This window comes from Pteropus medius, unplaced genomic scaffold (assembly GCF_902729225.1).
Source record: "Pteropus medius unplaced genomic scaffold, Ma_sr-lr_union100, whole genome shotgun sequence".
NCBI lineage: Eukaryota > Metazoa > Chordata > Mammalia > Chiroptera > Pteropodidae > Pteropus > Pteropus medius.
Genome location: NW_024352947.1, coordinates 1,247,932 through 1,260,303, shown reverse-complemented (window position 1 = coordinate 1,260,303; position 12,372 = coordinate 1,247,932). Strand labels below are relative to the sequence as shown.

At 53.9% G+C, this 12,372-nt stretch overlaps 1 protein-coding gene across 1 annotated transcript in view; it reads left to right on the top strand.

Annotated features, from left to right (window-relative positions):
* The window catches only part of LOC120592610 (pecanex-like protein 2), a gene marked incomplete at its 5' end in the record, with an annotated part of 68,465 nt that overhangs the window by 43,198 nt on the left and 12,895 nt on the right, over nt 1–12,372 (top strand). Inside the window, 2 exons of the mRNA XM_039850346.1 lie at nt 5,201–5,342; nt 8,753–8,930. Coding sequence (XP_039706280.1) covers nt 5,201–5,342; nt 8,753–8,930 — 320 coding nt within the window. The remainder of the gene's footprint in view (nt 1–5,200; nt 5,343–8,752; nt 8,931–12,372) is intronic.

Here is a 12,372-nt window from a genome sequence, read left to right as displayed (position 1 = left end):
AACGAGAAGAGCTCGCGGGAAAACGCAGTTGCCCGTAATAGGTGCTCCCAGCCCGTGGTGATCCGTTTGCAGGGTCCCTGCCCCGGACGCCTCAGAGTGACAGGGCCCGTGGAACCGAGCCGCACCCACGTCGAGATGCTCATGAACAAGCCTGGTCCCCACAAGGACGGAAGCCTCGCATCCTCGCAGCTTACATCGTAATTCAAGATTCGAATCGGAGAAAATGATCTTCCTAAAGATGAGAAATCCTGAGAATGGTCGGTTAACTTTTAATTATCGAGAAGGCCTGATTTTAGTGACATAAGCATCTAAGTAAAATCCAACCCGGAAAGCCTTTGAGGTAATGTAAAGTGTTCAGTCGAAACAAGTCGCATATAAACCTGTAAATGGCATAGTTAGTTCGTATCCTTTTTCTCAAGGGCCTAATATTCCAGGGAAAAGAGAAGCAATAATGCTAAAGCGATGCTTTTTATGGCCTCTTTGCATATTTGGGACATTACAGAAAGGGAGTTATAAGATATCATTGCGAAGAATTTCTTTTTAACTTGACCGTGTGTGAATGCTGAGACAGTTTGGGGGTAAGAAACATATTTATCATGTCATTGCATTTGTAAGCTTTCTTTTTTTATTAGGTTTTTACGGCCACCTGGTAAAGAAGGATGAAGTTCAATCTTTTAGAATTCACAGTTCTGGACTCACACTTTTGTTAGGTTCTTCGTTGTTATTATTCCTCCTTTCTACTTATTTCCCCTCTGCTCCCAAATATAAACTTGCAACACGAGTTTGATTTATCTGTTAAATGTTTTCTACAGTCTGGAAATCGTAGCGTCTTACGGGAATAAGTTATCGAACTTGGTAGAAGCTTTCTAGAGATACGCGAGAATTAAATCAAAATGCATTTTCTTTCACTATACGAATGAGCAGAACCTGAAGTCAGGAGTTTGGCGTTGGTAACCTCTGGGATCTGCTCTCTCTCTGTCGTTCCTAGGCCTTTATTTTAACTTCCCCACCCCTGCTTGGGCTGGGTGTTGTACCGAGCGCCCCCAGGGAGACGGTGCCTTGGGGTGACCCTTCGCCTGCAAGGTTTCCCCTTGCCCGTGCGTCCCTGTGCCTGCTGGTGGGTGCATTGCGTGAGATGCGTTGCTAGACTTTCAGTGGGAGGCACGCGGTTGTCACCGTCACGTCCCCTGAAGCGCATCAGTACCGAGGCGCGTCTGAGTCACGCGGTGCGGTCTGGCTCCCGGCTCCGCCTGCGTCCTGACTGTGACTGAGGGCGCTGTTAAAAAAAAACAGTGACGGCTTTTGTAACATATGAATGAATTGGTTTCTAGTTTTCTGCAAGTTCTTTTTTATCCTTCAGAGTCCGACACAGACCTCCTTTGTAGCTTTCATCTTGATGCTTCTAACAGGAGACCCCGTTATCACTTACAGGTGTGGGGCCTTAGCTGGTCACAGATGCTATTGGCGTTGAGTGCAGCTGCCAGGACTCGCTGTCCCAAAGTCAGACAACAGAATGACACTTACAGTCCAAGGCTTCCTCGAGCCTAAATGTCTCGGCCACATGCCTTAAAGCCGTGTCTGTGACATCGTTTCAGACACCTGCACACCCCACCGCACCCCCATATACCACAGAGAATTTAAGTCTCACTGAATAAGTATTTTTACTCTCAAATATTTGGAAAGGCATGGACAGTGGATTCAGAGTTGATTAGTGATTTTCTTATTATTTGAGATTCATCCCTTAATGTGTTTCTGGGAGGGATAAATGGAATTTCTTCTGGTAAACCCACATGAGTTATCAGACCCTGCAGTAGGTCCTGCAGAGGGCTTATGTCCCTGTACCCAGATCAGCCTTATCCCCACTCACTGGAAAGCATCATCTTCTAAAAGTAAATGTGACCAGCATTTGCGAGCCTGGGAACACTGCCCCCCTCCTCATGGTACCCAGCTTCTGCGTGATGAGCCACTCACACGTTTCTTTTCATTCAAATGTTTTTCTAACAGCACAGTAGGAGGCTTATATTTTTCTTAATTTACATATTTTTTTTGGCAGGACTCTAGCTAAGGTTGCCACGTTTCTCTGAACTGGTGACAGACGTCGATAGAACTCTGTAAATGGATTTTTATGAGCTGGCCGAATTGCATTTGGTGCGATGGCCTCAATCTGATCCTGTTGATCTCTTACAAATTGAGAAATCAGGAAAAGTGATTTCGTGTAGAAGGAAGCCTAACTCTACCTGGTAGCCCTTCATGAAATGAGATTGAAATGAGAAACGTTGTTTAATGCGTTAGAGTTAGAACGATTTTTGTTTTGTAATCATAAAAGCGGTTCCAATAGGCTGCTTTTTTCAGGCTCTCTTCGTGCAGTCTAATCATTCAGAGCCCCAAGGGTAGGCAAATGGCGGGGTCCACTCGGGAGTGAGCAGAAAAGGGGGTGTTGTTTATAAAGAATTTATAAACGATAATAAAGCCGATTATGAGTCAGACTCCTTTCTGCCAGCACCGTGTGCGGACAGTTCTGATGGTGTCGGTGGGGATGACCCTGGGATGGACGCCGTGGACGCCCCGCCCCGGCAGCCACTGGCCGTGACTATGAGGAGTGCCAGGGGGCACGGAGGGTGCCGAGGACGGCTCGGATGGCAGGCGCTTGGGTCTGTGATGAGATCAGGGGTTTCTGTGGCAGGGAACGTGGAAGGACGTTCTGGGAAGGTGTCCGGCGTGTGTAACAGGCGTGCAAACCGGCAGGGTCCCCTGCGGTGTGGGATGAAATAGACGTTCTTTTCCATAAATGGTGACGGTCAATTAGATACATACGTGGAAAAAATATCAGTCTCGGCCCCTTCATTCTACGCGACAATCAGTTCTAGAGAGAGAGCTTGCAGATCTAAATGTGAAAAATAAACTCATAAAGGTCTCAGAGCAAAACATCGGAGGATACGGCCATCGATCTCTTGTGTTTTAAACAGAACACAAACATCTCTAAAAGGAAAAAAAAATGAAAAGTTGGGCACATTAAAATTAAGTATTTCTTTTCTACAAAAATCCTATTAGGAGCACGAAATGGGAGGTTTTCCCCATGCACACATCAGACCGAAGACTCACACCTAGGATGGAGAAAGAACTAAAAATCGGTAAGAAGAAGACATATGACCTACAGGAGAAAGGACCCGGCAGCAGACACGAGGGGCCACGTCACCCAGGTGTGGCCAGGTGGCCAGGCGACGCGTGAAAGGGACTCACTCCCCTGCGCTCATCGTCAGGGAAACGTGGGAGGAACCGCGACACGACGCCGCCCTCCGCCCGCCAGCGCGGCCGAGACGGAGCGAGAAGGTGTTTGACAAGGACGCGGGACAAACGAAGGCGCCTTAAACGCCGGTGGCAGCGAGAACTGGCCCAGGAACTAACCGGACAACCGACAGCGTCTCCCAGAGCTTTCCGCACGCGCACCTAGTACCCGGCAGCTCCGCACCTGGTTATCTACCCCCGCGGGAGTGTCCCCGTGGCCGAAGGACAGGGACAGGGGCAGGGACGCTCACGGTGGCGCTCTTTGTCACCGATGCAAGCTGGAGACACAGCGGGTGCCGTGAACGGCAGATGCCCGTGTAACGGATCGCCGCACCGCCGTGGGGGTGGGAAGGGACAGCCACGCTCCAAAGCGTGCGCGCGTCTCACACACGGTGTTGAGCAAAGGGCACGAGAGGCCGTCAGGCCAAACTAAACGTGGGCGCTCAGGGTTCGGGCAGGGGCGACCTCGTGGGCGGAGCCGTAACAGGTGTCGGGGCTTCGAGGGTGTTTCTTAACCCGCGTGCCCGGGGCCGACATCGGCATGGCAGGAATCATGCAAGTTACGGGCGTGGAGGGCGTCAGCTCAAGAAAATGAGACACATAATGAAGAGGACCGAGGGGAACCTGTGCCCAAGGGCGGGAGCGGAGGAGGCTGCAGAGGAAGCGGGGGGCGTCACGTGGCAGCGTGAGCACGGGCAGGAGCTGGGGGACAGGGAGGCTAAGGGCGGAGACAGGACCAGTGATGCTTCACGCCTCACGAAGGACCAGCGAGAGGGACTGAGAAGTATCAGTTATCCGTGGCCTAGGCGGCCACACGCGGCCTCGCCATGCGGTCTGGGCGGCGTAGCCACCGACACCCAGGGGACTTTCAGAAGTCGGGAGGAGGCAAGAAGCCGGGACCATCAGCTCTGCCGGCCTTTTCAAGGAGGGTGCCGTGCTCGGGGGCAGAGGGAGCATGGAAGGAAGTGTGGGCGGAGGGCAAGATGCCCACCGGGCAAAGCCCAGGGCCTCCCATCTGCTGTCGGGAAGGGGCCACCGGCGGCTCGAGGAGTGGCCGCTGAACCCAGACATCAGGAAGAGTGGGGCCCAGGGCTGTGGGCCCGGCCCCGGAGGGGCCAGAGGTGGATGTGAACTGAGAGGCACCTGTGGTGAGGGGCCGGGGCTCGGGTTTTTATTATAAACCGTTGGAGAATGTGATGCCAGCAATTAGATGGAGTGGACTCCCCCTTCGAGACTTGCTGTGGATGGAGCGGCACCCCCAGCCTCACCCGGCTGTCTCAGGGTGGGTTGGGGTCCCCTGCTGCCTCGCGGTCACTAGCGGACGGGCAGGCTCAGCAGGGCGCGAGGCGGACCTCCCTCGCGGTGACCAGTAGCATCTGAGAGCAAACCCGAGCCCCACGGGCATGCGCCTCGCCCTCCACGGTGCTTGCTCCCCAGAATGGAACGCATTCCTAGTGACGGGGGCCTGGGGGTCAGCATTCCCTTATTTGCATATGTTGCCCAGAAATTTGTGGGTTTAAAGACCAAAAAGAGGGTGAAAGGAGCCCAGAAACCAGCCCCAGCCCCAGCCCCAGGAGGGAAGTGACTCCAACCCGACAGGAAAATGGTTCTTCACCCTCACTTTCTCCCCTTTGCTCTGAGATGCTTGACGTCACGAGACCGCCCACTACATCATTTCCAGTAATAATTATTTATGGAAAAGTCGCCTGACTTGAGAAATTTGGGTACTGGCCTATATCACGATGCATTATCATTCATGAACTGCCCAGAAACGCAGCTCTGAGCTGACGCCCGGGAAGACATTGGGGTGCCACGTCCGGTGTCTGGACGTCCAAACCAGCAGCTTAAAAAGTCATGGGAGATGTTGCCTATCATCGCATGGTCTTAAAGAAAACGGTTTTTGTGTTTCTTTCAGGTGTCGCCCATTTAATGTGGTTTGAAAGACTCTATGTTTGGCTTCAGTGTTTCGAAAAATATGTCTTGTACCCAGCCATAATTTTGAATGCCGTCACGATTGATGCATTTTCAATAAGTAACTACCAGCGGCTCCGGACCCAGTAAGTGGATAACGGTTTATTCTCATAGCGATGGGGGTCACACCGTTTGCAGAACCTAGTGGCTTTTTTCTGCAGAGCCTGTAGCAGAAGGCTCTTCCGTGGTCATCGTTTACGTAAACGGGCCAGAGTTGGCGGGTACGGCGGGGGGACTGGGGTGCAGAGGACGTTCTCCGCCTGAAGCGATGCCGTGAGTGAAGGCCAGCAGATTAGAAAAACGCTGTGCAGACGCCCCGTCCGTGAACCCAACATGATGGCAGAAGCCCCGCGGGACCCGCGTGTCCCCGAGTCCCCACCGTCGTGCTCGGAGCTTGGCGAAGTGCCCGCGTCACCTCCTTTTTTAGCAAGCACTCTAGGTAGCTTGTAAATCACTGTCACTGTTCTCTCTCCGATTATCGGGAGAAATGTCACCATTTAACAAATGGGGCCCGGGGACTTCACGCCATCAGGATGCGCACGTGTTTGCGAAGCGTTAGCAACGTGCAGTGCAGTTGAGCTGTGGGTTTCTCATGTTAAAATTAACGCTGAACGTACAAATGGAAATCTACTGGGTAATTTGCGGATTTGTCTTTTTAACAAAAGGTTAAAGTTTCTGGTTGAATGAAGTCCTTAGAATAGGAGGTTTGCTTATTAGTCACGCTGCTTAAGTGCGACGTGCCCCAGTCAGCCTGGAGCTTAGTCCCGAGCAGGCGGGTTCAGCTGCTGTTCCTTCCACGGTGACATGAGGACAAGTGAATAACTGGTCGCCAAGACCGAGCCAGCGAAGACCGAAGGCTTCGCGTCCCGAACTTGGAGTCGCCCGCGGTCACACGGGGCAGACGTTCGAGGGAAGGGTCCTGGAAGCCGCCTACTGGCCTACACCCGTGTCATGGAGGCCAGAGCAGCGAGTCCATGCCCTCCGTACTGAAAACCCCAGACTTCAGGTCCAGGGATGAAAAGTAGTCTCACTGGATAAAGGGGGCCGATGACGGCACCGCAGGCCCCTTACGTGGTCTGGGTGGGGCCCAGTCCGGGAGGTGACCCTGCGTCTGCAGTGTCCAGTGCTTCTCCTCGTGGCAGGCATTTCCCATACGGTACGATCCTGGCTGACCCTGCGATGACCTCCTGGAACAAGGCAGAGCCTCAGTTTCTAGAATGAGGGCGCTCAGTGAAAACCAAGGTAGCGACAAGGGCACCATGCTGCCGGGGGACCGAGCCGGAGGTTGGCAAGCTCTTCCTGCCGGCCATCCTGCAGGTCTGGCTGTTGGCGGAGGACGGACATCGGGGTTGGGAACTAGGCAGTTTGGAGAGAGTCATATTGGTCCGTAACGCATGTGATTTTTTCCCAGACACTAAAATCAGAAAGTAGCACCTTACCTGTGTCCCGCCAGATAGTCTCAACTCCCAGGCGATACCAACAGAATTATATTTCTCAGAGCCCAAAGCTGGTGGTGACGCATTATATTCTTGAGGCGTTCATCTCAAGACTTCAACAAACCCTCGAGATTTCCAGCACTCCACCGGCCCAGCTGCTCTCAAACAGGGCAGCGGGAGAGTGTGCGTCGGCCTCACCCAGAGACCTCTTTCTAACTCGACGAGCCCCCTCCGTCGAGAGCCACTGGACCAGGCGGTCAGATAGGGCCCCCTCGGTAGCAGGCACTGTCCTTAGTCACCTTCCAATCCCAAAACACTAGTAAGTGGTAGAAGGGTGGATGGCTGGCTGGTCGAGCGAGGAGACCATAATATCTCGTTAGGTGTTTATCTTTCCCAGTGTGATCTAAATGGATGCTTTGCCCCAAGTGGCTCACCGTTCACCGATGAAGACTCCGCAGAACCTTCAGCTACGAACCATGGGCTAGAAGCACCCGTCGCAGGGTCACAGTGGCCAGGCCTTAAGTCCTCACCCCGCCGTCCTCGCCGGTCATCACCATGGAACTCAGCAGGCACGCTGTCCTTCGAAGCATCGTCACAGAAGACAGAAGACTCAGAGTTAACTCTCACCCAGATTCGGCCCGAATAACCCAGAAAATCACCCATCTCCCCTGAAAACTGAACTCTCCCTTGTCTTCCGACGCTCGCTGTTGGGGTCCCTCCGAGGGCTTTGGCAATCCCCCAGCGTTCCTGTACCCTGGGCCACTGTCAGAGGCAGCCGATCCGCGGTCGGGCTCGATTGCGTGTTCTCATGGCGGGCCTAGGGAAGGCAGGTCACAGGCCGGAGCCCCGAGGGTTTGACTCAAGGCTGCAGGCAAAACTCCGCTCCCCAGACCGCAGGGGGGCAGGGCCCGTGTCCCCGAAGGGCCTCGGGCACCCCTCCCTCTGGGCACCGGGGGCAGAGTAGGGAAGGACTAAAGGCTTGTAAGTGTCAGACGGGCAAACAGAATTAGATCCTTTTTATGACAGAAGCGACAATTTCGCACCGGATACGTGCAAAGACTTTGAAAGCGCCTTTCAAATGCCCTCATCTTGGGATGAAGTCGTAACAATGCCGGGAAGGGTCCAGAGCCCCATCCTGTCCTCCACCCCCACCCCCCGGCTCAGGGGCATTGGGGAACGGCCCGGTCGTCTGCATTTAGCCAGAAAAAGGGGACCTGTCTCCTTCGAGTGTCGCCGTTCCCCGGAAAGCTCCCACGCCCGCCTTTCTTTCGAGTCCCCAGAGAGGAAGTTACAGTCGGGGGGATGTGGTCCAAATGCGCAGAGCCCTCCTGCAGAAGGACGTCCCCTCCGGCAGTCACACTCTGCCAGACCGTCCGGACCTCTGCCCTTGGCCGCGCAGTCTCTGGCGGGTCGGCCGTTCCCCGACGGCCTCTGCCGTGGGAACAATGTCAGCGCCAGAACTTTGGCAGAAAGGAAGGGAGGCCAGGAGTGTGAGCTCACCGGGCGGGCCAGCCTGCGGAAAGACGGAAAGACGCTAGACGTTGACACGTAAGAGATGGCTTCGCCTAGGGGCCACGGGGACCTGTTCTCAGAATTTAGTACTGACCGCGATGACGTCACCACCTCACTAAGGTTCTTCTCGTTAAAGGCACACGCTGAGCAGACCTGGCGGGGACAGCGTGCTCTCTGATTCCTCACTGGCCCGCGGAACCTGTCACTGCACGTGTCCCTCAATAAGCTCCAAGGGGGCTCCGTGTCCTTGCCGAAGGACAGGGGACAGCGGAAAGCGTGCGGTAGAGAGGAGCCTCCTCTAGCGGCAGGGCCCATGCTCAAGGGTCTGTCCCTTGTCCCCGAGCCTCAGTCCTGGCTCTGCCCCGTGAGCCTGTCCGTCCACGAGCGACTCGAGCTCCGAGGCTCGGTTTCCTCCTCCGTCCGGAGGAGCCAGCCTCGTGGGCCTGCGAAGGGCCGATGGCACAGCACGCGCTGGAGGAACGCCGGCCGCATCGGTCACCGGGTGCTTTGCCGCCACCATTGACCCCTCCTCCCCGTCTCTCCAACAGCTGGTACGTCTTCCTGGTGACCATGGCCAGCATGAAGCTGCTGCGGGTGTCCTTCTGCAACCCGGCTCACCAGTTCGTGCACTTGACCTTCACCGTGCTGTTTTTCCATTTTGACTACAAAGATATTTCCGAGAGTTTCCTGCTGGATTTCTTCATGGTGTCCATTTTATCTAGCAAGGCAAGTCAATCTGCCGTTTTCTCCATTTTAAAGTTGAAAAGGTACGTTGCTCAGCAAACGTTTCAAGAGTTTTAAACTTTTTCTTAAGAAAAGAATCATAGCATGAGATTAAATTGAATTACACATGCGCGTTACGCTTCTGCTGCCGTGTTGGGAACATTCCCCGTGGAGTGTAAATATGCCACGTTATTTGCCCAAAGTCACTAATTAACATGAATCAGCCATTAACGTGGCTTGAAATTTTATGATGGTCTCTGTTAACGATCTCATTATAGAACTTCTCCAGATCTCAGATGCTCTGAATTAAAGATGAGCAACCAGACTTTTCTTATTTCTTTTTCTTTTTTTTTATTTTTAACGTAGCTGGCATTCTGCCTCTTGAGGTAAATTTGAGGCCTGGTACCGAGAGCCCGGTCTCCTGGCCCATGTCCCTTCCCTTAGCTTGTCACAGGTCGAGCTTCCAGGCGGTGACGAATCCTGATCGCAATTCCGGAAATGGATACATGGTATCTAATGTGTAACGCGGGGACGAGAGAACCCTCTGGATCCTGGCCCGAGTGTATTCTGAGCACCCTAACTAAGGCTGGCTCTGTCAACAGAAAGGAAAAGGAATTTTTAACAGCTCCTGGCAAATAAGCCGAGGGACGTCATGACGCCTGTCGCATCCGGCTTCCTCGCTCCGGGTTTAACAGCAGCCACGGGGTTTCTGCCCCAAGGTGGACGTAACCCACACCTTCCCCGTCGGTTCGTGTTTAAACGTGAAGGGTTATTTTTTTTTTTTCCTCCCGAACTCGATTTTCTTACCTCTTTCGGAATTGGTTCTGTTAATTTTTCTCTTAATTGCTTATCTCTCGACTAGCTTTCTCTCTGCTTGTTTTAAGTAACGAAATTGCAAAACTCATATTCTCACGAAAGCTCTGTGAGTAACTGCATTACCTCGTCGCCGCTTGCGCGCTTCCTGCCCCGACTCCGACGGACGCCGATTGCTCAGCTGTCCACGCCCCGCCTTGTGTCACTTGTCGCTTGCTCCTTACTTTTCCCTCCGCAGCCCGCCCTGTCTCGCCTCTGCTCCCGGGACCCCGGACTCACTCCTTGACTCTCAAACAAGTCCTCCTCTGTCTGTGCGGGTTCTGTTCGGTCTTGATACACACATCCCATTTTTCCGACGGTTCAAACTGCAGGCTTCCATGCCCGATTTTCCTTCGTGATGTATAAATTCCTGATATCTCACATGGATATCTCATGTAAAATTATATCTTGGGCTTTTTAAAACATTTGTGAGTTTATCTTAAATGATTTTGCTGCTCGTGGGGGTCTCCTCAAATGCAGAGCATGCCGGGGAAGGCTTGACTTCGTGACTCTGCCATTTTACATGTTTTGACGGGCCGATGTTTGTCGTCCACCCTGGATGTCGGGGTCTTGTACCGTGGAAATAATCATGCCAGTCTTACCTGGGTGTCGAGAGGATTAATTAATAGGACTATGAAAGGAATTTTTAAGTAGAATGCATTTTCCAAATGCGAGGCAGAATTTTGAACGCCATCGTATGCAGAAAAAGTGGAATCACCCACTTTCTCGTTTGTGAAGGCATGTGGCCGTGCGTCCCCACCGAACCATCCGCTCCAGTGTCATTCTGTGAAGTGAGCGTCCCCGGTGAACAGCAGCGTGGCGGGGAGCAGAGCTCCGGCTGTAACAGTTTTCTGAACGAGCCTGCCTCTCTGCAGGGGGAACCGAGACTTTCATTTACTGGAGCACAGGTGGCCTGTCCCCACCGGGCTGCCCGCTGGTCAGTGAGAGAGGCCACTGCCGAAAGTACGCGGCTAGCCGTGGCATCGGGGGACAGGCATGCTGGGGGCAAGGACGGGCTTACGCGGAGCTGCCGTTCATTGTCCTTGTCCACGGGGACACCGGGTGCCGTCCTGTGAGTGAGCAGACCATGGGACCTGACGGGATGCAGTCTGAAGCTAAACCCGCGGAAACATGGAAGCTGCAGGCATTCGGCGTGCACTCGCCATAAGCTCTTTGAAGCGCCAATTAGAACGCTAGACATTTCCGACAGAACCATGGTGGCCGCGTTCTGATCCTCTCTAATGGAGGGAGCGTGCGTGCGTACGCTGAATTGCCTGCTTTTAGGCTGGAGATAATGGCTGAGTCTAAAAGCAAAAAAAAAAAACCCAAACCAAAAAAAAAAAACAAGTGAGACAAAAGCTAGAAAAATAAGCACACGGTGCAGAGTCGGTCCCGACACATCCCCAGGTCCCTCCAGGGCCTGCTCGCTTTCATCTCGAGAGGGCTGGCAGCAGTGCACTTTCTAGAATGAGAAACAAGATCTGATTCCCAGACCAAAAGAAAAACAAAAAAACAAAAACAAAAACAAAAAAACAAAAAAACAGAGTTAAAGAAAGCGACGGCATTTGAGATCTTCCTGGAAAAAAAGCCAGTGCCGATTAGTGACAGCGGCAGAGGGGCCGGCGGGGGAGCCACCGCGACGCTTCCTGTGCAGACGCCGCCCGCGGAGCCCGGCTGGTGCTTTCCGTCCACCTTCCTCGTTTCCCTGTGTCTGCAAACAATGGTCTGTGTCGGTGTCTGTCCTGGAGGCGCGCGTGGCACGAAACGTTCGTTGTTCGGTAGCCGCGTCGGGGTCCTGCTCGTGGCAGGCGCTGGCATCAACGGCTGCAGAGATCCCTAAGCCGCCCCCCGTCCCCCACCCTGCTCCTGTTCTGCTAAACGGGAAGTCGTGTTCGTTAGCCTGGCAGCCCACCTGGCAGAAGGGCCGAGGATGAACGCAAGACGATGGAAGGGCATCCGGTCTCCTCGGAAGAAAGAAACGACGTGACTATGAGACTCGTTTGAAGTCGGTGGCCCGTAATCCTTCAGCCTTTATGGCAGAAAGAGGGGAGACACGCATGGGGGAGAGGGACTACAGAGCAAGAGCAAAGCTCCTCGAGGCCAGGGAACGGAATAGCTGCAGCCTCCAGCCCCCGCCACCCGCGTGAGTCCCTGCCTCCCTGGTCCCCGAGTCCCCTGAGGCATGGAAGACCCCTTGCATGAAGGCCTCTTCGGTCTGCCACGCGAGTGAAAATGAGAAATAATGAGTTGGAGGGCCAGAGCCTGACGGAAGGGTTCAGTGCCGCCCGAGCGTCGGCATTGGGGGGCGGGAGGTTCCTCGCGGGGGCGTCCGGGGCTGGGGGCGGGGAGGGGAGAAGGGCCCCTGCACGTCCCATCCCGAGAGGGGTGGCGCTCCAGCCACACACCCCCAGGGGCGTTAGACCACCCTTCCTCGCCCGCTCGCCTTGTCTCTCTCTCTTCTGCTCATTAGCCGTTCTGCTCTTTCAAGAATCAATTAATGTAATTAACTTCTAACATCTCTAGGGGACACAAGGCACGCTCCACGTGACGAGGCTCGGTCGCAGGACATACTCGTTTGCGATGGAAACGAGGA